This window comes from Chelonoidis abingdonii, chromosome 2, assembly GCF_003597395.2.
Source record: "Chelonoidis abingdonii isolate Lonesome George chromosome 2, CheloAbing_2.0, whole genome shotgun sequence".
Lineage (NCBI taxonomy): Eukaryota > Metazoa > Chordata > Testudines > Testudinidae > Chelonoidis > Chelonoidis abingdonii.
Window position 1 is genome coordinate 257,821,421 of NC_133770.1, and position 25,884 is coordinate 257,847,304.

A 25,884-nucleotide genomic window follows, 5' to 3' on the forward strand; every position below is an offset into this window, starting at 1 on the left:
AGGGGATAAGGCAATCAGCTGCATGTAGGCGACTGATATTCAAGTCCCTGTTCTGCCTGAGTCAGTGCTCTAGAGCTGGTCTCTCTCTGGCCCAATGTATATTTAATTATTTATACACAGTGGAACAGCTTCAATATGAGAGATTAAAAGAGAACAAGAGGCTGAAGGCAGGTGGTTAGGCACTCAGGATGCAAGAGACCCAAGTTAACGTCCTAGCTCTGAACTGAGCACAGCAGGACCTTTCACCTGGGTCTCCTGCATACCAGATAAGTTCCCTAACCACTGATCTTTTGGTTATTTGGGGGTGGCATTCTCTCCCTCTCTAAGTTTGACCAGAAATTGCATTCTGGACCTGAAAAACCTTAATCAAACTTGTGGCATTTCCTGCAAAATAATAATAATTCATCAACAATTTCCTGATCAGCTTTAGATAATATCGATCTTGCTACTTCACAGGACATTATGAAAAAAAAGAATTAATGGCTGTAAGTGATCTGAAGAGTAAAAGTGCTATATATGATGATCTCTTATTTTGTACTTCATCTTTCCTGAGCAGACTATGGAGGAATCATTTTCTTCAGAGGTGGAGACAAGAACCTCTTTCAAATAGCTTCTCTAGGACTATAACCCTCAAATTTGAAGTATGGTTGTCAGGAAGAGAATCTCACTCTGTAGTCCCAGCTAATTGTTATTTTCCATTTGACTAAGTCCAAGGCTGCAAGACTCCACATTCCCCAAACTGACAATTAATTAATATCAGTTCAGCTAATTCACAGAGTTCAAGATGACTATGATTAACCAGTCTGATCTCCTGCATGACATTGACACGAGTCATTCAACTGGCACATTGCCCCTGCTTCTGTACATTACTTACAAAAGAGGGAGAATGGCAGAGAAATTTGAGCCAGGACCTCTCAACATCTAGTCCTTCAGTTTTCGATGAGCTCAAATGGCACCACCAGACTTCAACTACCACATGGCTAGAGAGGGCTGATGATTATGTACCTCAGTAATAGAGGGCTTGAAGGGCCAGTTGGCCTACTGGTTGGAGTGCTTGACTTTCTGCTGCTTACTTCTGTGCTCAAGGTGCTTCAGTCTTTACGGCAAGGAGTAGGGAAATCCAGGCCCTCCTACTCCACTGGGCCCCAGCTCAGGGCCCTGTGTAAAACAACTCCTGAGTTGGGGAACTCACAACAGCGAGTCTATGTTCACTATCCTGTGCTACTTTCTACTGTTGCCCCTTCAGTTTGCAGCAAGACCCCTACAGTCCAAGTTCCTGGCTTGTGTCTAGTAGTGCCTCCTTGTGCACCCTAGGCAGCAGCCTGCTGTGGTCCCAGGTTCCTCTGGGTAGGGCAGCCATAAATTTCGTTGGGTCATTACCCCCACAAGGTTTCCATGCTTTGGTCATCCAGGTTCCCCTTAGGCCAGGTGTTTCTAGGTCTCTTTCTCTTTTGGCTAGAAAGACAATGCTTGGTTCCTAGTGGCTGCCTCTGCTGGCAGGCTAGCGAGCCTTCCCTCTGGTAGGAAAGCAGCTAGTTCCTGCCTCTTGACAAGTCAGCCACAAACTGAACCAGGCTCCCATCTTTTCTCTCCCCTCCAGGCCTGGCAGTTGCTGCTGCTATAACAGGCAGGGGCTAGCTGGGCCCAAAGGCTCTCTTTAGCCTCTTCTGTGCTGGTGTGCCAATTTTACAGCCGGAAGCAAACTACCTTGCCACTGTGAACTGGGCAAGACTGCCCCTCTCATATTCCAATTTGTGGTGGAATGGACTTGGAGATTTAGGAACATACTCAAATACAGTAACTCTTATTTTGGCCCATTTCTACCTCTAAGACGATGGTGGCTCCTACCTTCAACATTTTGGAATGACAACTGGACCATTGCTGCTGCAAAGTTGCTCTGCGGCTACTAGCCATGATTTTTGGATGCTTCTTGTATCTCAAAGGATTTATCAGACACTGGCTGTCTGAGTTGCCGAAGCAGCAATGAACTATTCAGTAACTAATGCCCGCTGGGCATTACATGATCAAAATTCATGCTTCCATCCATGTATAGCATGAGATCAATGGTGATTTTATACTAACCCATTCCTGCATGCGCAGAAAGAATGTAGTTATCATCATCAATCAAGTACACTCAGAGGCAGTCTGACTCCATTCTCTCATCTTTTCACACATTGATGGGGGGAAATTAATGTCTTGATTGCGCTTGCCTATATACTGCTTATCAGTTCTGATCCCTCATAGTCATAGCACACTCTGCTAATCTACTTTTATCTATGTGCTACAAAGAAATAATATAAATAATTAATCTTCTATGCTTTTTGATGAAATCCTTCATGTACAGAGGTGTTTATCAGACACAGCTAGGTTATTCATATATGTTTCCTATAATAATCTTCACCTTAAAGGTCATCCTGTTGATCAGTAAATGTGCTTTAAAAAACATATAATCCAATAATACCACAGTGATGGACATGGCATAAATTCCTACATAGATACTATGCCACCATCACCCAGCACACCACGATATTACTATTTTAAACTGTAATGTTTTGGACGACTGCAGTATTTTTAAGGATTTTTCCATTATATTCTACTATTTGACCTTCATACAAAGTGTTAGTGAGCAGTAGTTTCCAAGTACATACATTCTGACATCTCAAAGGGACTTAAGTAATACAACCTGTCATTTAATTTACTGCTTTCACTTCACAAATGTTAATATACTAACAGATACAAGGAAGGATAAAAATGCAGGTAGTACCAATGTTTTAATTTTATCATAGAAGCACTTCATTTGCAAAAAGAATGTTACTTCCAACATTGCATAGTCTAGTTATTTAAATGCATCCAGAGTCTGCCAGAGCAAAGGTTCAAACTTGTGAGTGGGCATTCTGCCAGCCTAAAGATAGGAAAGGGTAGAGACAGTGAAAAGACCATGTATATGTATAGAGGTAAGCAAGTCAACAAAAGCTTTGCTCATGTTAAGTACTTAAAAGTCTCTGGTCCTGACTGAGGACAAAACAAGAATAAGCTAAGTAAAAAGACAGAATATCCAAGCTTTATAGTGCAGGCTCCAATAGTCTGCCGTGATGTTAAGGTGAGCATCAATACTTTTTTCCTATTAAAAAAGTATTTTGTGAACACCATAGGAAAATTGCATTGTAAAATTTTAAAATTAATTTATAATTCGCAAACAGTACACCTGCTTTCCCCTCAAAGGACAGCTGCAGTAACGGTAATGCTTTGAGTAAAGTTCCCCATACCTTCCCCTCTGTTCCTCAATCACATCAAGAGAGCAGCTTCCAGGGTTGAGAAAATAATTTCGTTTCCCGAGATTTTTCAACGTGGGCACTTTCACATTTGCAAACAAATAGACACGGCCAGACATTTCCTTAGCTTTAACTTTTCAGTCTTATTCACATCACCCATTTTTGTGGCTGGTAGAAATCCCAGAAGCAATCCTCCTAATGTCTGCCATTCCTAATTTTACACATCTATTGTTAAAAGATACCATCTCTAATTCTGTAAACTCAAAATTTAATTCTGAATAGATTTGATTAAATTGGAATGTTGTACAAAGAGGTGGAAAGTTGATGGAAAGGATTTTTCTCCTTTTCTATCCTTATGCATAAAATCTTTGAAGAAGGAAAAAACACAACCCCTCCCACCCCCCAACCAGCTTGTGGAAAAGCACAGTGGTTTAGACACATGTAAGAAGACTACAGCAGTAAGGGTACGTCTACACTACGGGATTATTCCAATTTTACATAAACTGGTTTTGTAAAACAGATTGTATAAAGTCGAGTGCATGCGGCCACGCTAAGCACATTAATTCGGCGGTGTGCGTCCATGGTCCGAGGCTAGCGTCAATTTCCGGAGCATTGCACTGTGGGTAGCTATTCCATAGCTATCCCATAAGTTTCCCGCAAGTATCCCCGCCCTGGAATCTGGTTGTAGATCCCAGTGCCTGATGGGCAAACTATTGTCAAGGGTGGTTCTGGGAAAATGTCATCAGTCGTTCCCTTCCTCCGAGAAAGCAACGGCAGAACATCATTCGCGCCTTTTTCCTGGATTGCCCTCGGCAGATGCCATGGCATGGCAACATGGACCTGTTTGCCTTTTGTCTACTGTCACCGGGTATGTGTACTGGATGCGCTGACGAGGTGATACTTCAGTCGCTACACAGCGCATTCATTTTTTTTGTCATGATAGCGAGACGGTTATTCAGTTTGTCTTTACCGTCTGCTGCCATTGTAAATTGGCAATGAGATGATGTTATCTGTTGTCTGACTGTCTGCTGCTATTATGGGTGCCCCTGGCTGAGGTCGGCTGGGGCCAAAGGCAAAATGGGAAGACTCCCGAGTCAACTCCTCCTTTATGGTATCTAAAATAGAGGTCAGTCCCTGCCTTAGAATATGGGGCAAGTGTACTGAGAACCAGTGTATCAAAACCAGAGAGCACAGGCCTCCGGTAGATCCCGCAGAAATGATGAGCTGCATGCCATTCACTGGGGGTGCCTCCTGCAACAACCCCACCCATTGCTTCCCTCGTTCCCTAACTTCACTGGGCACCGTGGCAGTGTCCCCCCATTTGTGTCATGAAGTTATAAAGAGCAGAATAAGAAACACTACTTTGTTAGTGAGATAAAATGAGGGAGAGGCAGCCCAACTGCTATGATAGTCCACGCAGGACATTAAGCAGTGTGAGGGCAGAGGACCCAGCATCCCGCTGCATATAATAGTCCAGGCAGCACAGGATCTTTTCTTTACACATAGAAAGGGAGGAGCTGATGGAGCTCAGCCCCCAGTGTTATGATGAAGACGGTTACCAGCCGTTCTGTACCACTACTGGGAATGACTGGGAATTCATTCCTTTTTTACCAGGCACCCCCAGCCACCTTACCTGAGCAGCCGGAGTACTCAGCGCTATCAAGCATATTGTACATCTCCACCAGGGAGGAAAGGAGCAGATACTCTCTTTACTGCTGCGCATCGTGTCTACCAGCAGCATTCAGTACACATAGGGTGACTTAAAACAGTCAAGAAACGATTTTTTTCCCTTCTTTCACATGGAAGGAGGAAGTAAATGACAGCACTATCTCTGAACCCGCCGGACATGTGTTTGAACCTACAGGCATGGGAGCTCAGGCCAAGAATGCAATACTTTTCAGAGACTGCAGGACTGTGGATAGCTGGAGTCCTCACCCCTCTCCCCATGAGTGTCCATTTGATTCTTTGGCTTTCTGTTACGCTTGTCACACAGCATTGTGTAGCTTGGAGATTTTTTTTCAAATGCTTTGGCATTTCGTCTTCTGTAACGGAGCTCTGATAGAACAGATTTGTCTCCCCATACAGCGATCAGATCCAGATCTCCCGTATGGTCCATGCTGGAGCTCTTTTTGGATTTGGGACTGCATCACCACTCGTGCTGATCAGAGCTCCACGCTGGGCAAACAGGAAATTAAATTCAAAAGTTCGCGGGGCTTTTCCTGTCTACCTGGCCACTGCATCCGAGTTCAGATTGCTGTCCAGAGCGATCACAGTTGAGCACTGTGGGATACCGCTCGGAGGCCAATACCATCAATTTGCGGCCACACTAACCCTAATCCGATATGGTAATATCGATTTTAGTGCTACTCCGCTCGTTGGGGATGAGTACAGAAACTGATTTAAAGAGCCCTTTATAGCAATATAAAAGGCCTCATAGTGTGGACGGGTGCAGCGTTAAATCGATTTCATGCTGATAAAATCAGTTTAAACGCGTAGTGTACACCAGGCGTAAGTCTGAGGCCAGTCCATAAACCAGAAGTGCAAACTCAAGAAGAGTTTTCTCTAATTTGCAATATGCTCTAGTTTTCTACTCTGCTGCCTAGCCCAGGAGATACCTTCTGATGATTTTCAGCAGGGTGGTATTTAAAAATAGGGCAGTACAATAGGGGCCAAGGAAGGGCAGATGTTCAACGCTGCTTTACGAGTAGCTCATTTTTCCAGCCAAACGGCTGGTACAGTAAATGACCAGAAAAAAATGGCTAGGCTGGGGGAGCACTGCAAGAACCCCTCCCACCACCGGCTGAAAGCAGGGGGCGGCACGGCTGCGTTTGCCCCAAGCTGAGGAAGACTAGCGGGCAGGCTCCGCTCTCTGCGCCTGTGCCCGCGGAAAGGGACGTTGCTGCAGAGCTGCCCCTCGGCGGGACTCCTGCAGGCCTGCGAGGAAAAGGGGCCTGGGGAAGTGAGCCGGGGGGGGGGGGTTTCCCCGCAGGCAGCGAGTCGGGGCGCTACGGCTCGCCCAGCCCAGCTACTGCCTTTACCGAGAGGTCGGGCGGGGGCCCCCGCTAGGGCGGCTGAGGCGAGGCAACCGCATCTCTCGTTCAGCGGCGGCTCAGGGGGACGGACCTGGCTCTCGCGCGGCGGGCACCCGCCTCAAAGGGGCAGAGCTGTGGGCGCCCCTCCCACTTCGCGCCGGCCCCGCGCGCTTTGTCCGGGTCACGCCCGGGAGCTCGGCGGGGACGGGCCGCTGCGCCGGGACCGCTTCGCCGCACCACCGGTGAGTCAGGGCCTCTGCACCTCCCGCGTCATGTGGCCCCTTCCCCCCACAGCCAGTGGGCGGCCCGGCCCTAGCAGCAGGGGGTTATAATCCGCGGCGCGTCATCAGAGCCGCCTGCGGGGCGTTCTTCGGTCGCTGCCGTTTGAGTGCGCGGAGGAGCCGGCAGCGGGGCGCGCCGGTCTGGCAGCTCCGCACCATCCCCCCTCCTGCTCCTGGGCGCGTAGGCAGCGCGGGAAGGGACCCCAGAGCTGGCCAGGTGCGTGTCCACACAGCCCGGGGCCAGGGCGCGCGGCGGGCTGCGCGAGTGACAGGGCCGGGGGGCTGCGTCACCCCGCTGTGCCGCTCGTCCGGAACCGGGCGGGGTGTGTGTGTGTGACGGGGACGGGTGCTGTCGTGGTGGGTGGCGGGGCGACGCGCGCTGCCTCCCGGTGCGGCGGGGGACGCTGCTGTGCGCCAGGGCTGCTGTACGGTTATTCGCGCTTCATTCTCGAGGATGTGCTGCTGCTGCTAAGGCTGCTCACTGGCGGCAGAAACCGCCTGTGCGTGTCTCGTCTGTCTCCCTTCAACGCTGGAGAGCGGCTGCTGCTCCTTTCTCCGCGCTCTCCTTGGTAACCTCTCTGCCTTGCTTTCCCTGGGCTGCTCCTGCTGCTTTGTGGATGTTGGCGGCTTCTTGTTGTGACAGGAGAATGTGTGTGTGTCCTGGGCCCAAGCGGATCGGTAGGTATCCCACTCATCCTTGCTGAGTAACTGGGGCTGGGTGGGAGTTACGGAAGGGATAGGGGTTCTCGGACTAGGGGCTGGGACCACCCGGGGCATGCGGTTATTACATGGGGGGTCTGGAGCTGTCAGCCTCCACCATGAACCCCACTTTGCCTCCAGCATTTATAATGGTGTTAAGTATGTAAAGAAGTTTTTAATTTAAAAGGTGGGTACGCACAGGGGTTTGCTATGTGAAAGGGGTCACCAGTACAAAAGTTTGAGAACCACTGCCTGCAGGAGAGAAGGGCTAGCTGGCTCTTAATGGGGGCTGACACCTGACCGGTTAAAACTTCTGCCTAATGGTGGTTCTCTCCTCAACATCTCTTCTCAATAGACTAGACTGATCCCTTTGTTTTCCTGAACAGCTTTGACTGCATTTTGAAACTGGCATGGGATTGGTTTCATATGGTAAGATATGGGGGTTTCTGATGCAATTAATTAATCATTAGTACTTTTTAGGGAAGAACCAACTTTTTTTATGTAGTACCAAAATATGATGACTTTTAATATATTGACTAAAACGTTCCAGTGCCTTTAAAAATGTTATAAAATTATATATTCATACCCATTACTGTAGTGATAAGCACTATTAAAAAATCCAGAATTTGCATAGCTATAAGTGCAATGTTTATAAAGCATTTATGGTCTGAGAAGTGTTATTTCCAGGCCATTTAAGCCCTGGATGCTCTTTTAAGGCAGGCTTGGCTCTAATCACTTGATAAGCTGACTAGTAATATTTCCAATTAATTTTGCCTTTGAGTTCTTCCTATTTCTTCGTCTTGTGCCAAATTTTCACTACTTGGTTCTTAAAATACTTTGTGTGGACCATCCTGAAAGTAGGCTGCGTAGTTGTGGTCTGAGGCCATACTTTGTGTCAGTGTTTATAGGGAAAGCTGAGCAGAATTGTAGTAATTCTGTACCTTATCAGTGAATTCAGCACCTCACTAAACCATTAGCTTTAATAAATCCTGGCTCATTATGTTAATATTAAAATAGGCTGCTCATGCACATATCAGTATAGGCTGTGATCTGCTGTAAAGCATACAGGGCAAGGAAAAGCTTAAGTATATTTGCAGTTACAAAAACAAAAAAGAAAAACGTGGACCTGCTCTCTCAATGCTTTTCTCTGTTAATGTCACATCTTCTCTCTCTCTTTTCCCTGTGGTGTTGATGTGTGTGGGGTTTTTCAACTGATAAAGATAAGGTTTTCACTAACTTAACCTCTGGTGGCACTGCAGAGCCAATACAGCTGCAAAACATTATTTGTGTTTTTGCTTCATCATGGATCAAACAACAAAAACTTAGCAGAGTTCTTTCTACAAAATTGCTAGAGTAGGGTGATTTGTGAAGCTGAACACAATTTGACTTTGAAATTAGCAATCATAAAATTTTGCAGTAAACATCTGATGAAGAACAAATACATAACACCTAATATCCAATTTTCTGACCATAAGTATAGCTAAAGAACCTATTGAGACTTTTTTTGTCTTGCTAAAAAAAGATGCTACGTGAACATGACACTCAAAAATAATACGTATGTAGAACTTTCTGCATACTTCTGTAGTAGAACGGACTATTAGAGTTAGCTAGCAAAGTGGTAATGGAATGGGGTGTGTGTGTGTTGTGTTCAAGCCTATCCTTTCCAACCTACTTGCCCAGGTCAAATTGGAAGCTTTCTTGGGTGAATGCCATCAACTTTGACAAGTTTATAAGCTTTCACTCTAATTTTAAAAATAAATAAATAAAGCATATCTGGACCATGTTATGGTCCAGATATGAATTGTGTGTAAACCAGTGCAGTGCTTTTTTATTAAGTCTACAGACAAGTGTGTTTCAGTATGTCTGCCGAAGCTGGGGAAAGCTGGGAACAACAGCAGAAATGAAAAGTAACCAGTTTTTTGAATGTTCACAGCTGGTTTTAGGAGCCCCATAAGGTACAATGGGAACAGACAACAATTGAGTCAGTTTTCACTGAGGCAGACACTAAAGCTGTTCACAGTGGATGAAGGTCCAGAAACAGAATTAGAAAAGGAGTAGAGTATCAGAGACCACCACCACCACCATAGCTGTATACAGAAATTTGAAGGAGGGGTAGTGTAGTGAAGACCTTCACACTGACTTACCTTCTGGCAAGAGATGAGAAAATGACAGGGAATATTATTCCTTCTAAAGCCTGTGGGGGAGGGCAGCTTCAAATTTATCAGATGTCTCTTAGTTGGAGGCTGACCTAAATGATGGTCCCCTTGAGCTGAGTCTGGGGACAGCATGCTGGTAAGAATTTTAGCACCCTGCTCTTTCAAAGTAGTCTGTGATTGGAGAGAGCCCTGGCTGCTCTGCTTCACGTTCATTTAAGATTGGGGTGGCAGCCTATTCTTACTAAGAGGTATCATCTTCAGCATATTAGGCCTCTGCTAAAACTTTGGAGCTATGTGGTTGGGAGCAGGATTGGTAGGAGAGACTGAAGCTAAAAAGAGGAAGTGTGTGTGTTTCATTAAAAATACACAGACGGAGAGAGAGAGGAACTTTTTGAGGGGAAAATGGGAGGAGAGGAGAGCGTGGAGGGAGAGAAAGAAGAGGAAATGTGCTGATAACACATGAAGAAAAGGATACCGCGATCTTATAGAAAAAAAGAAAAAGTAGAATGAAACTGAGAGGTAATAGAGCTGGTTGAACTGAAATTACCAAATGTTATATTGGCATTGGTATCTGTCAGTTTATTCAACAAATACTTGATTCATTGTGACTACCTTTATAGCTGGGCAAATGTATTCTTTAATACTGTTGAAGTTAGTTGCATCACACAACTCTGATTAGTAACATTACTTCTTATGTACTGATTTTTAATTGTATGACTTTAGCAGGGACCATTATCTGGAGGGATGCGGAGGTGGTCAGTGCATCTTCAACCTAGCTTCTTCTTAGGGGAGATGTTCTTGAGTAATCTATTCAGTTGCTATGTAGAATACTTTTGCTTGATTCTTGATTCCTTTGTAGTAGATCTCCTGTCTTGAACTTTTCTAGAAAGAAGCCACTTTATTAATCTCAGGGTAGGGATTTGAAATCTGTCATCCTGTCCCTTTTTTCACGAAGTTTGCAAATAAAAGCCTTAACTAAAAAAAATAATCCCTTTTTTAGTTTATAAGTGACTAGTTTTGTAATGAGGTGGGGTTTTTTTTATTTTATTTTATTTTTTATAAACGCTAACATCTTATTCTGGACACTTTTCCCCTGAGAATAAGACACTGGAACAAACTATAGTTTCTATTAAATGCAAATGTAGATGCTCTCAAGATGTTTCTGTAAGACAGAAGGCCATTATTATAAGACCTAATTTACAGGTATGAATCTCTTGGCTCATTTATGCTATAATCTTTGGTTTTCAAACTCTCAATTTAAGGGGACATTCTTAAAGGTAATAGAACTGTCAGTGCACATAACTTTGTGTAGGCTTCTCTAGAACGTCTAATTTAGACGGGACTATGTCTATACAGTAACTCCTCACTTAATGTTGTAGTTATGTTCCTGAAAAATGTGACTTTAAGTAAAACAATGTTAAGCAAATCCAATTTCCGCATAAGAATTAATGTAAATGAGGGGGTTGGGTTCCAGGAATTTTTTTTTCAACAGACAAAAGACTATACACACACAGAGTATAAATTTTAAACAAACAATTTAATACTAGTACCCAGTGATGATGATTGTGAAGCTTGGTTGAGGTGGAGGAGTCGGAGGGTGGGATATTTCCTAGGGAATGCCTTACTGCAAAATGATGAACTAGCAATTGGTTGAGCCCTGAAGGATTAACTCTCTCACTCTAAAAGGCAGCAGGAATGGAGGGAGGGGAGACAGCATCCGCAGACAGACACACACCATGTGTGAGCAAGAGATGCACTTTTCCCCTTTAAGTACACTGACTTGTTAATTAGATCAGCTTTCTGAGACACAACTGCTGCCAGCAAGCTCACTCCCTCCCTCCCAAGCCCTGTCCTGTGTCCCTCCTGCTCTATGGAAGATGGAGTAAGCGGGGTGCAGGAGCAGGGGGGAGAGGGACACTCTGACATTAGCCCCTCTCTTGCGCCCCCCCCCCCCCGCACAACAAGCAGGAGTGTCAGGGAGCAGCTCCAAGGCAGAGGGCGGGAGCAGCACGTGGCAGTGGGGGGAGGGACAGCTGCAGTTGCTAGCCTGCTGGGCATTTGCTGCACAGGGAACTTGAGAGTGGGGAGCTGATGGGAGGGCTGCCGGTCCACCCTGGTTCTAAGCCCCCACTAGCTAGCTGCAGTGGGTTGCCCTTTCTGCAAGCAGTGGACAAAGCAGGCAGCTGCCAAATGACGGTAGAGCATTGCACAACTTTAAACGAGCATGTTCCCTAATTGATCAGTAACAAAACAACATTAACTGGGACTAGTTTAAGTGAGGAGTTACCATACTGCCCCACAGTGCGCCTAAGGGCTGATCTATACTGGGGAAGTGTGTGTATGAGGGGGAATCGACCTGAGATACTTTGACTTCAGCTTCGCAAATAGCGTAGATGAAGTCTAAGTATCTTAGTTCAACTTACCTGGCCGTCCTCATGGCAGCAAGTCGACTGCCACAGCTTCCCCGTTGACTCTGCTTACTCCTCCTGCTGAGGTGGAGTATGGGCATTGATTCGGGGACTGATTTTATTGCATCTAGACGAGCCACGATTAATCGATCCCCGATAGATTGATTACTACCCGCCGATCCGGCGAGTAGTATAGATGTGGCCTAAGTGTTGCTCTGTAACTCTCCCATGTGGACATTGTGGGCATAAACCTAAAAGTCTCACATTTGCACTAATGTTCCCTTCAAAGTCCAATAATTATTTTGGTAAGGAAGCTTCCAAACCAGTCTAAACAGTTTAAGAATTTACTGGCAGGAGCCTCAACACTGGAGAGGCTTCCCATGTAGAAGAGGCTTTAGTTAATGCTCTCAAGTCTTAATTCTATTTCTCTAGAAACTTCAAAGAGGACTACTTAGTGTGCACTTGGGACTCATAGATTCAGTTTGCACCTGCAACATCCACATGGATGAGTTAAAGCACAGCACTTTGGTGTGCACTGCTATTTGTGTTCTCCTTATTCCAAATTGCAGGGCAGTGTAGATATGCCCTCAGTTTGAAGAATTTCAGAGCTGCTCCTTGTGTCTGCCAGCATTGAGGCACTCTTCTCACCTCAGCATTTCTAACTTGGGATTAATTTTCCTCTCTCCACAGCATCCTCTGGCTCCTGGTGATCCAGGAAGTGAGACTGGGAAATGAAAGCAGACCTCTAAGGATTGGCTTGCTAGCCTCCAATTTCTTTGTGAATTTATTTTGGCAACTCTCCTAACCATACAAGGATGGTACTCATTTAACTTACTACCTTGTCTGGTACCGAAGACTAAAATATCTAAATCAAATATTTAAGTACAGTATAGTTCACATTGCTCCTGAACAAGATGATACACTTCTGCAAGCATTTTTTTACACTGCCTTTCCCTCTTCCCCTTCCCTAAAAGGTCTCCGGGTGTACAATTTCATCAACTTTACTGTTTTCTTCACTGTCTTGAAACACAAACTTCTTTTGTTCTATAGCTAAGCTTTCTATTATACAAATCTATGCTAAAGATAACTGCTTCACTAAACCTAGTTGTGTGTTGTTTTTCCCTCTTGTCTTTCAGCAATTCCTGTCAGAAGTTCCAGACTGCCATTATTCTCCGATGCCATGCCAGCACCAACTCAACTGTTACCATTGATTCGTAACTGTGAGATTGGCAGGATATACAATACAGTATGCTGCTGCCATCACAAACATCTTTGTTGTTTGTCACCTCATTTGGTACACAATCATTTAAGATGTGCACCTCAGAAGAAACTTGCAACGCTCTGTCCAAAAGAGAATTTTCATCAGTTTATCCATGCAAGGAGCTATGTTTCCACACCACAGAGATTTTACCTCACTCCTCCACAAGTCAACAGCATTCTGAAGGCAAATGAATACAGCTTTAAAGTCCCAGAATTTGATGGCAAAAATGTAAGTTCTATTCTTGGCTTTGATAGCAACCAGTTGCCTGCTAATGCTCCAATAGAAGACCGGAGGAGTGCGGCCACATGCTTACAAACAAGAGGAATGCTTCTAGGTGTATTTGATGGCCACGCAGGCTGTGCTTGTTCTCAGGCTGTCAGCGAAAGACTCTTCTACTATATTGCTGTCTCTTTGTTACCTCATGAGACTCTACTTGAAATAGAAAATGCAGTGGAGAGTGGCCGTGCCCTGTTGCCCATCCTACAGTGGCACAAGCATCCCAATGATTATTTTAGTAAGGAAGCTTCCAAACTGTATTTCAATAGTTTAAGAACTTACTGGCAGGAGCTCATAGACCTCAACACTGGAGAGACTACTGATGTAAAAGAGGCTTTAATTAATGCTTTCAAGAGGCTTGATAATGATATTTCATTAGAAGCTCAAGTGGGAGATCCAAACTCTTTTCTCAATTACTTGGTACTGCGAGTGGCCTTTTCAGGAGCAACCGCCTGCGTGGCTCACGTAGATGGTGTTGATTTGCATATTGCTAATACTGGTGACAGCAGGGCAATGCTTGGTGTTCAAGAAGAAGATGGATCTTGGTCTGCAGTCACTCTGTCCTATGATCATAATGCACAGAATGAAAGTGAAATAGAACGAGTAAAACTGGAGCACCCAAAGTCTGAAGAGAAAAGTGTTGTAAAACAAGATAGGCTATTAGGCTTATTGATGCCTTTCAGAGCTTTTGGTGATGTGAAATTCAAATGGAGCATTGAACTTCAGAAGAGAGTTATAGAATCGGGACCAGATCAGTTGAATGACAATGAGTATACCAAGTTTATCCCTCCTAACTATCACACTCCTCCATATCTCACAGCTGAGCCAGAGGTCATACATCACAAATTAAGACCTCAGGATAAATTCCTGGTGTTGGCTACAGATGGCCTGTGGGAGACCATGCATAGGCAGGATGTGGTTAGAATTGTAGGAGAGTATCTCACTGGAGTTCATCACCAACAGCCAATAGCTGTTGGTGGTTATAAGGTAACTCTGGGACAGATGCATGGTCTCCTAACAGAAAGGAGAGCCAGAATCTCCTCAGTATTTGAAGATCAGAATGCAGCAACTCATCTGATACGTCATGCAGTGGGGAATAATGAGTTTGGTGCTGTCGATCATGAACGGCTGTCCAAGATGCTTAGTCTTCCTGAAGAGTTGGCTAGGATGTACAGAGATGACATTACAATTATTGTGGTGCAGTTCAACTCTCATATTGTAGGTGCATGTCAATGAGGATTTCTGAATTTTAAATGGATGTACAATTTACCAAAGTTGTCAAACACTGACTAATCTGATCAGAAGACGAAAATATACTTTGGTGAGCAAACCAGAGTGTCTGCTTTATAGGAATTAAAGTGTGTGCAAGTACATTTCTCCCTCCATTGCCCAAAGTTTTATTAACTGTGGAAAGTGCTATTGAACTAAGTCTTCCAAGAAGATGGCACAAAATGGAAAGAGGGACTCGAAACAAGTTTGCACTATTGAATCAATGAATGCTGCTAGAACAATATTTTGGGTTTGGTTGGGGTAGGTGAGAGGGAGGGATAGATAACTCTGTTATTCATCACATGGTTTTGACTAGTCATGAAACAAAGCCTGCTTGTAAATATCTATATGGCTATCTTACTAGATAAGATCGGAATCTTGCTGAATATCAGAACTGATAAGAATGAATTTTTTTGTCTGCAAAGTAGATATGGTTATTCTGCATGTATGTGTGGTATTTTGACTTTTTTCTACCTAGGGGAAGGAAGATGCTTTAAGTAATAGGAAACTAACCTGAAACTCTTAGCCTTGAGTTTTCCTAATTTTGCTTAGACAATGTCATTCTTCACTTAACATTCTAGGCAAATATATATAACTTTCAAATGCAACTCTTTAAGCCATAGTCAACCAGAACTTAAGATAACTTGGTTAAGCATATTGGGATCTCATAGTAACTTCTACAAATGCAGTCTTAAATTCCCTCATGTTGACAGTCTTCTGCTTTTGGGGGGATTTTTTTGCACAACTTTAAGGGCAATAATATCTTTCTGTCATCACTGAAAAATCAACTGCATAAGAAAATTCCATTATGGAAGACTTCAGCTTGCAGAATGAAACTATAACTCTGCCTTTTGCAAAACGTGAAAGTATTTTCAATCAGAACTGTGATGCCTGTTCAAAAGGTCACATCCTTGGCAGGCAATACTATTATCTGGTACCAAAAATCTCCACTAATCACATGATGAATTCTAATATGAACCTCTGAAGAGACTAGAAAATCACTGTTAGCTATTTGGTGGCTCAGTAAATTGGCACTCATGTTAACTTCTGTTGTGGTAGTTTCAGTTGGGTCACATGTACTGGATTAGTTAAATATCAACATCAGGGGACATTCACTCATGTTTTATATAGGTTAGTAAATTGAAAACAAAGATTAAAAAAGCTTGTAAATAGGTGTACTAGTAGAGAGAACTAACTGGCCTGCATGTTGTATGCATAACAATAGTTTCTTCCTTGGCATTACAACATCAATTACTGTAAATCCTTTGAAAGAACTCAATCAGTGAATGCATGTTCTCTTGCATCCACAATTTCATGATAGAAGAAAGTCTCTTAAATGTTTCTCTGTATTGTAATGACTGAATTACAAAGTTAAAAGGAGATGATGTGGTATTTCAGACTAAATTTTATACAACTGTAACTACTGAACACATTACTAAAATTGGCATAGAGGTCATCATATCACATTTTCAGTCCCTCTAACTTTTTATATCTAAATAAGCATAACATGAAACTGGGGTCTTTCTCAACTCAAATAGCATCAGGGCCCTTTATACACTTTGTGGTATTCCTTGAATTAAAAAACTTTCTTGATTACATGTGTTTTCCTAGTAGTTAGTTGTTATGATCTTGTTTCTAGAGGCCCTGGAGCAGTTTTAGGTCACCATGTTCAGTATCTTCTATGTTGCATTATTATTTAAAAAAAAGTCAGGAAGGTATTAGCTCCCATTTGGAGTTCTCCATTATAACTAACTTAAGGAATCTTCTGAGTCCAATTAATATTATATATGTTGTAAAAACATAGTTTCCTGTCTTGGTCGGTCATTAAGCTACTTGAGTTTTCCAATAAACATTGATACTACCAAGTAAGGTTACTGCAACCACTGAACTTGTTTATAGTACACACTATTTTCATTGTATAAATGCTGTGCAGCCTTAACAAAATATGCTAGTCTTCCCTCTGTGGGTAGAAGAAATTTGATCTTTACAGCAGAGCTTGCTTCATTTCCTTCCTCCCTGCCCCACCCCAAATTGAGAAGGTTGTCTGGAATGTCAATGACAAACTAGACCTTGGAGGAGGAGAGAACAAATTATAATGTCCCAAACAAGTGTTGGTTGTTAGTCATCAGTGGCTTTGTATGTTGCATATTAATGACTAAATGTCATTAGATAGGTCAGTATGCTCTTTTGTCCTCCCTTATGCTGTCTTTTGTTCCCTTACAAAATGTATTTAAGCTGTTACATTATTTAGACTTCATTACACTTTTCTACTGTTAAACATAATACATATATTGAAATGTTCAATGTGTGGCTCTCAAGGGGTTTGGTACAATCCTAGGTTTAACAAGTTAACACTGATCCTCTGTACAATATTCAGTTACATAAAAAAAAATCTTTCATGCAAGATGCATGTATACAGGATCAAATGAACCAGTATTTATATAGGAGTTGGAGATTTATTCAAAATGTATGCAATGAATTGAAGCAGTCTAACTGTACTTGTTCAGTGCCATATGACATAATCTACAACAGTCTTCTAATAGACTTCAATAAAAAAAAATCAGTTATACAGACATCACTTGGTATAAGGTAACACTTTGTTATACAGCACACAAGGAACATTATTTTGCCTTTCTTCACCTAAAAGCCTGGCTACGGGAAAGAGTTCTAACACATTATAGTAGTGCCAGAATTGAAGCTACATTCTGCAAGGCTTTGTACAACGCTGTGTAGTGAGACAGTCCCTGGTCTGAAAATCTTATTCTAAATTGACAAGGCAGACAAAAGGTTGGGTAGGAAAACAGGAGTGATGTGACTTCTTTGCCACAGTAATACACCAAGTTAGAGCCAGTTTGAGAATGCAGATCTTAACTCACAGCACTGGGCCTTGGCTACTAGACTACATTGCTGTCTTTAATTCTGATCCTAGCTACCCTGAAGCTTGTGTCTCTCCTGTACATATTATTATTACTGTGTATATCCTGTATTGATCTTCCTATTAATCTTCATGGATGGTAGGGGGGTGAGCCTGGGTATGACCAGGCAAGAAGAAAGAGGAGGGTAACACCAACTATCAAGCTCAAACTGTTCTCTATTAAACTTGAGGCCTGCACCTTTTCTATTATGAATATGACATACAATGGATCATACTCAATCAAATAAGGGAATGAATGTGTCTAATATGCATAAATATCTGATGCAATGGTATAAGTCAGTACTGTGGAACTCCCAAGTTGTTTTTTGGTGGTGAGATTTAGAATGTAGAAGAGGATGGGAGTACTCCTGAGGGCATTCTATACCAACAATTAAAAATTCTGCAGAAAAAAATAAAAATTCTACACACAATATTTTAAAATTCTGCAAATTTTATTTCTCAAATAAATGTGGAGGCTCTGGCATAGCCATGGGGAGCACAGTCCACTGGCTGCATAGAGGTAAGAGATCATTGTGCCGCTCACCTCTCCCCCTGGGACACAGACTCAGTGGCGAGGCTGTACCCAACCCTGGCACAGTGCAAGGACCAGGCCTGCCCCAGAAATACCCCAGGGCCCTGCCCCTCTGTGCCAGGTGCACCAGGTGTGGGTGGGTATGATCAGCAAGGCAGGATGCAAGTGTGGGTTGAGAGGGTTCTGTGGGAGGCAATCTGTGTGCACAGGGCCTTGTTGGGGGGTTCTGGGTGCAATGGTAATGGGACTCTGCAGGGGAGTCCAGGTGAAGGTGATTGAGGCTCAGCAGTTGGGTGTGGGAAGGATAGAGCTTGGCAGGGGGATCCAGATGCTGGGGGAGTGGGATGGAGTGGGGATCTGGTGTGGGTGGCTTAGTGGGGTGGTCCAGGTGCATGGGCAGGGGGGTGAGGCTTGGTGGGAGGGTCTGGGTATGAGGGGTTCTGGATGCATGGGAGTTGGGTGGATGGGGGAGCAGCTGCCTATACATGGATCCCTCCCCCTGCAGCAGTGGAGTGAGGGATGCAGGAAGAGGGGAGAGAGTTTGCAGAGCTTCCTGCAGCTGAAGGAGAAATCGAGGATGGGAGTCACCTGGCCCCATCCTCCCCAGCCCAGCTGGGACTAGCAGCTGAGCGTAGGGCAGGATAACAGCTACCAGCCACGTATTCCCTATCCTGCCCCGTGCCCCATAGTGATTTACTGCTCTGCTAGCTTCCCTGGGCACCCAAAACATACTGCTGGGGGGAGGGGGAGCTTGCCTGACCACTCTTGTGGCTTCCCATTGCTTCCCCATCAGAAAGTCATTTTTCTGCAGAGAGGCAAAGAAATCTGTGGGGAACATAAAGTCTGTGCATCCACAGTGGCCCAGAATTCCCCCAGGAGTAGATGGGAGGAACTATTTCTGAAGTCAGGTAGAACTAACTTGCCTAAATTTTGTTTATAGTTGAAGTTAAGTGAAGACCTCATTTAAACTTAAGTGCTGTGAGAGAGAACACTGTTGTAGAATAGTAACTGATATTTGTTGAGGCACTCCTGCTTCCTAACTTGCCTAAAGCAATTCACAGTACCATTGCATTTTAATGCAAATATATACCCTTCCTATAGTTTGTCTTGCTGCAACCTAACGTTCAAATGTGTGGTGTTTACTTGCTATCTTATGGGATAGATGACGTGAGCCCCAATGCACTTTGGTTAGTCCTCTAGCAGTGGTATATAATAAACCCACCACTTCTGCTTCTACTACAAAAATAAACACCTTCTAGATGGAGTTACTGAAGAAAACACACTAAATCTGTAGATGCTGCCCTGAATAACTTTTCACAACTCTTGTTAAATAGAAGTTAAGAATTTCAACTTTACAATTTATATTTAATCCATATTCTGAAGATATATCCATGTTAAAGTGAATATAATCACTCTATTGGCCAGGATTCTTTGAAGGAAAAGAGAAGCACTAATCTTAAATTGTGACATTTGCTATGGTGTCTACTTTGATACTTAAAGTTGTGGTTTTAAGGATTTGATGGGGTTTTTTTGTATTCAGTTTCCCTTATAACCACAACTGCCAGGAGGGTACCATTTTGCAGGTATAGATGTACATTTCTATGGGCTTCTCTACTTTGGGAAGTTGCATAAGATTAATTTTAGTTTGGGGTTGTTGTTTTTTTTTAAAGTGCCTTGTATCCGTGTACAAGCATTATTTAATCAAAATTGGTGTCTTAGGTAACAGTAATTAATCCTCTTTGAAACAGGAGTAACTCTTCAGGATATAGTTCCTCTAAGATTCACATGGACACATTCCTAACTACCTAGCTTCTATCAGGTATTCCTTGAGGGGGAGAGATAGCTCAGTGGTTTGAGCATTGGCCTGCTAAACCCAGGGTTGTGAGTTCAATCCTTGAGGGGTCCATTTAGGGATTGGGGCAAAAATCTGTCTGGGGATTGGTCCTGCTTTGAGCAGGGGGTTGGACTAGATGACCTCCTGAGGTCCCTTCCAACTCTGATATTCTGTGATCCCATAGTGTACTGCTTTATGCCTGAATCAGTTTACCTTTGTGTCTGCACCACCAGAGGGGGAGCATCATCTTTACCAGACATTACCTCTGTTTAAATGCTGGCATGATGCAGGTATATGCGCTTCAATACCAGGTAGTGCTGAGTTAACACCTTCAGTTGTATTTCCAGGATAGCAGTGATGCTGCTGCCCCAACCCCCAACACTGCATGCTTTGGCATGGATCCCTTTGCAGTTCCTGGTCTTGATTACCACCTACGGGGAGCTGCATATCCAGTCCTAGCTGGAGAGAAGAGTAACTGGAATGCAGTCATTTACAAGATGCTGTCAGAGCAAATGAAGGTGAGTGGCTGCTCCCAGATCTTGTCCCAGTACCAAGTCAAAACAAAGGAACTTCTGCAGAAGTACTTGAAGACAAGGAACAAGAACAGGACCTCTGGTAATACTCCTACTACTTGTCCATATTATGAGCAGCTTGACTGTTTCCACTCCTCCACCCCCAAAGAATGATGTGGTGGACATTTTTTTCCAGAAAGCAAACCAGACAACAGTACAAGCACCCCAGGACCCCAGGTCTTTAGACCTCACATATAGTATGGGGTCTGAGCAGGAGCACAATTTTCCAGACAGCCAGGAACTGTAGGGCATGGTGAACTCAGACTGCATAAGAGTCCCACAAGTACAGCCACCCTGAAAATACTTCAAAGGGGACCTCTGCTAGTAAGTATTGTGCTGTATTATAATTAGCTGTACAGGAAGAGGGGATTTAAGCTTTTCTAGTTACAGTAATAACATAAGAAAGGCCATAGTGGATCAGACCAATGATCCATCTAGCCCAGTATCCTGTCTTCTGAGAGTGTCCAACACCAGGTGCTTCAGAGGGGATGAACAAAACAGGCAATTATTGAGTGATCACGTCCAGCTTCTGACAGTCTGTCTCCATGGCTTACCTGCTCTGCTTTTAATTGCAACATAGTCACCCCCCAAAAAACTGGCATCCAGGCTGGAGTGTTAAAGCTATAAAGGCTTTCCCTCAAGTGCCCAATCCCCCAGTCATCAGCCACCTGGACTGCCCCATCCCATTCTTTCAGAACTGCATGCTATTCACTACTTTCCCTCCTTGTCGATCATTGTTCCACCCATGTCAGCATCACAGTGCATGAAAACAACTCAAACACATTGCATGTTGTAGCAACAGACAAAAGCAGCAGTAGAAAAATGTATTTTGGGTCATAATACATTGCTACAAATGAGATTTTAGGTACAGTTAACTATGAGGTAAATTGCCAAAATCAGGCTCCACAGGAATTCCAAAATGCATAGAGATTGCAAGGCATTTCTCATCACATCCTCAGCATTGTTAAACTTTTTCAGAAACTTGGCTGAATGCAAACATTGGTTTATTTTGCTGTGCATGTTGGGCTGAGCTACAGGTGTCTATTGTCATGGGCATACATGTGTTAGTGTACCTGTAACCATTGATCTGGCCAGGCACTAGCACCTTGCTTCGTTGGCAATAAACAATCTGCTATTGTGTGGCCAGGGAGGTTGAAGTGCTCTCCTACAGGTTTTTGTATATTGCCATTTCTAATATCTGACTTGTGTCCATTTATCCTTTTACGTAGGGACTGTTCAGTTTAGCCAATGTACATAGCAGAGGGACATTGCTGGCACATGATGGCATATACTACATTGGTGGACGTGCAGGTGAATGAACGGGTGATGGTGTGGCTGATCTGGTTAGGTCCTGTGATGATGTCGCTAGTGTAGATATGTGGGCAGAGTTGGCACTGAGGTTTGTTGCATGGATTGGTTCCTGAGTTACAGTTACTATGGTGCGGTGTGTGGTTGCTGGTGAATAGTACTGCACACCTCCATGACAACATCCATAACTGTTGATCTACCAATACCACACTGATTAGTTACTGACCAGGAGCCAGCAGGCATGGTGAACTTCCCAGTTGTGATGGCCACCTTTCTCCACACTGAGGGGAAAGCTCATGTTGGTGTTCTGCTGCTGCAGCTCCAGGGTGAGCTCTGCACAGAAGTCTAGGAAAACAGTCGTCCACATCCTGAAGTTATGCAACTGCTGCTGGTTATCCCAGTTCTGTATCATTATCCTGGTACCCCAGTCAGTGCAAGTTGACTGAGCCAAGAAGTAGTACTCTGCTGAGTAAAGCTGCAGAAGTAACTGCCCAATTTCATCCTTCTGCCCCTCCTCCACCAGTAGGCATATTTCCATGATATCCAAAACCCTCTGATCCAAATCCAGCCAGCTGTGTGTTTGCCATTATGCACATCATCCTGTTTATTCTAATGACTATCATTATCACAGTGCTCAGCAATATGTCATCCATGCAGCCTGACAGCAAATAAAAAATGGTGGTAGCAAAATACAGATGAATTATGGAATACCAGGAGAGGAATTATGAGAGTTTTAGTTTGTCCCTAAGTCTCAGAATTCCTGTAACTTCTGGTAGGCATTCTATAATGCAATGCAATATAATGGAAGATAATCCCAAAATGCATAGAGGCAAGTGGTGGATCATTGTACCATGGGATATCTGCTCAGAATGCTGTATGGTTAATTCAGAGAAGTGCAGAGCTGTGTGGACACAGTGATTAACAAACTACCTTACATCAGTATAATAAAGCAGTGTGGGCCACACTTCAGTTAGATTAGTTAATTTGCTATATTTAGAGCAAACATACTAATCCAATTTAACATCCCACGTAGACATGGTCTAAGCTAGTGCTTCTCAACCAGGGCTACACGTAAGCACGTAAAAAGCACTAGCGAAGTCAGTACAAACGGAAATTTCATACAGATAATGGCTTGTTTGTATTGTTTTATACACTATACACTGAAATGTAAGTACAATATTTGGATCCAATTTATTTTTTGTAGAATATGGTAAAAATGAGAAAGTGAGCAATTTTTCAGTAATTGTGTGCTATCACACTTTTGTATTTTCATATCTGATTTTGTAAGCAAGTAGTTTTAAAGAGAGGTGAAACTTGGGGTATACAAGACAAATCAGACTCCTGAAAGGGGTGCAGTAGTCTGGAAAGGTTAAGAGACACTGCCTTAAGTGAATCTGCCCAGACATCAGACAGTTTGTGTCCTCACTTTGGCTTTCAGGCATTTGCTTAGGCAAAAAAAGGAGGCCAAGCAAGGTCCATTCTAAATACCAGGCCTTTGAAGTGAAATAACATTTTCTCTCAGCAGTATTTTGCTTTTTTTTTTTACGTGTAAAATATTTTTAAATGTCTGGAAGACTAAGGGATTAGAGCTTTTTATTATTATTATGCTAAAGGTTAGTCATGTTAATGGGGAATTTGAATAATCTTATTGGCTGCTACTTAACTCTTTTGAACAGTTATCAGTTCCTCTTCTTTAAAGTTTGCTTGCTTAAAGGGAAGCAGATTTTGGGATGAGTTCATTCAGCCTTTAAATTCTGCATTGAAGTCCATGCTTGTCTCTCACCCTTCTTTCTCCACAGCCTTATTTTCATTTTAAAACACCCAACTAACTGCCAAATGCTGAGCCTCCAAATTTGGGATCTGTGCCAGCACAGAGTCGCTACTGTCACTCTCCAAGTTTTGTTTCTCATTCCCTGGGTAAAGCAGGGTGGGTCTGAATTCTGTATGAGCCCCACTTCCTACGAAACCACATCCTTTCTAATCTACAGCAAGGACATCTCTAGAGGTTCTCCCTTAACCCAGGAAACTGGCTAGCCAGTATGTTCAGAGGTAAATTATTTATTCAGCACTGACAGCATGCTTCATTGCTGTGCAAACAAATCGTTATTGCCCCTCCCTATAAGAGCTTGTACTCTAATTTTAATTATGTACACACATATATTGCAGTTGCAACTTTTTCCCCCACTGTTGTAAAATGCTAACACTGCTAGTACTTATTACACTCTTTAGTTTAACATTATCAATGATTTTTAATTTTTCTGTTATAGAAAACTTTCCCAATGGATGAAGTAGTGTATGTTCTCTTTCCACCCCTCTTCTATCCCACCAGGCTCTTATCAGGTGATATGTAAATTAGAATTGTCAATAAACAATATTGTCTTATTATAAAAACTGCTAATCTTAACTACTGGCTTATAGAAGCCAAAGTTTGAAACTAGTTCCTGATCTCTTTAAACAATGATGAAAATTACCTTTCTCCTTGGCATGCATAGATTCTTTTTTTTAAACATCTCAATTTTAAAATGTCTTTGTTTTGCATTACATTAATGGAAAGTGGATGATGCTGTGTGTTTTGGGCTCTTTTAAATGCTTTGTTGGTCCAGGTGCTGAAACCAGCTCCATGTCAGCTGTAGCAGATTTGTTGTGTTATCTTCACTAAAGAAACCACAGGTAGAGCAAAAATCAAAGTCCATTGGCAGCAAATGTTCAATGGGAGAGTGAGCTTTTCATTTCAATATGATATTTTCTGTCTTATCATTAAGAAAGGGATAGATAATTAGTGAATGTTTTCAGAGAACTATTCACAGTGACTCCAAGATCTCTCTCTTGAGTGATAACAGCTAATTTAGACCACATCATTTTATATGTGCAGTTGAGATTATGTTTTCTCATGTGCATTACTTTGCATTTATCAACATTGAATTTCATCTGCCATTTTGTTGCCCAGTCACCCAGTTTTGAGAGATCCTTTTGTAGCTCTTCACAGTCTGCCTGGGACTTAACTATCTTGAATAGTTTTGTATCATCTGAAAATTTGGCCACCTCACTGTTTATCCCTTTTTCCAGATTATTTATGAATATGTTAAATAGGACTGGGCCCGATACAGACCTCTGGGGGACACCACTATTTACCTCTCTCCATTCTGAAAATTGACCATTTGTTCCTACCCTTTGTTTTCGATCTTTCAACCAGTTACCAATCCATGAGAGAATTTTCCTTCTTATCCCATGACTGCTACTTTGCTTAAGAGCCTTTGGTGAGGGACCTTATCAAAGGCTTTCTAAAAATCTAAATACACTATATCCACTGGATTCCCCTTATCCACATGCTTGATCCTCCTTAAAGAATTCTAGTCGATTGGTGAGGCATGATTTCCCTTTACTGAAACCATGTTGACTATTCCCCCAACAAATTATATTTATCTATGTGTTGACAATGTTGTTCTTAATTATAGTTTCAACCAGTTTGCCAAGTACTGAAGTCAGGCTTACTAGTTTGTAATTGCTGGGGTGTCCTCTGGAGCCCTTTTAAAAAATTGGCATCACATTAGCTATCCTCCAGTAATTTGGTACAGAAGCTGATTTAAATGATATGTTACAAACCACAGTTAGTAGTTCTGCAGTTTCGCATATGAGTTCCTTCAGAACTCTTGGGTGATTACCATCTGGTCCTGGTAACTTATTACTGTTCAGTTTACCAATTTGTTCTAAAACCTCCTCTAATGACACCTCAATCTGGGACAGTTCCTCAGATTTGTCACCTAAAAGATGTACCACTCCCCTGCCCTATTCTCCCCATAGCAAGGGTAACCCTTTAAGTATCAGAGTGCAAGTACCACCTTTCCATTCACTCAGCACCACTCATACCTTTGCATTGCCACACCATGTGCATCACTTTCCCTCTCATCCTCCTCCTATATTTCCTCTTCTAATTCAAAATGAAATTACTGAACAAGTGTTGTTGTGCTTGTTGCTCCCCCCACCTCAATGCACTTTTACATAAACACCTATTTCTTGGGGCAACTCACGGCAGTAATTTTCTTTGTTCCTTCTTGTGGATTTTTACCCTT

General features: G+C 43.0%; 1 protein-coding gene across 6 annotated transcripts in view; it reads left to right on the forward strand.

The window, feature by feature from the left end:
- The first annotated feature begins 6,434 nt into the window (after positions 1-6,434).
- PDP1 (pyruvate dehydrogenase phosphatase catalytic subunit 1) overlaps positions 6,435-25,884 on the forward strand; it is a 73,831-nt gene continuing 54,381 nt past the window's right edge. Inside the window, exons 1-3 of one of the 6 annotated variants that reach the window (XM_032780112.2) lie at positions 6,483-6,546; positions 7,671-7,713; positions 12,985-17,227. In XM_032780112.2, coding sequence (XP_032636003.1) covers positions 7,695-7,713; positions 12,985-14,621 — 1,656 coding nt within the window. In that variant the 5' untranslated portion in view covers positions 6,483-6,546; positions 7,671-7,694 and the 3' untranslated portion in view covers positions 14,622-17,227. Of the gene's footprint in view, positions 6,547-6,652; positions 6,803-7,217; positions 7,264-7,359; positions 7,714-12,984; positions 17,228-25,884 lie in introns of those variants that run through there. The other 5 variants (XM_032780113.2, XM_032780115.2, XM_032780114.2 and 2 more) reach the window with 5 other exon arrangements.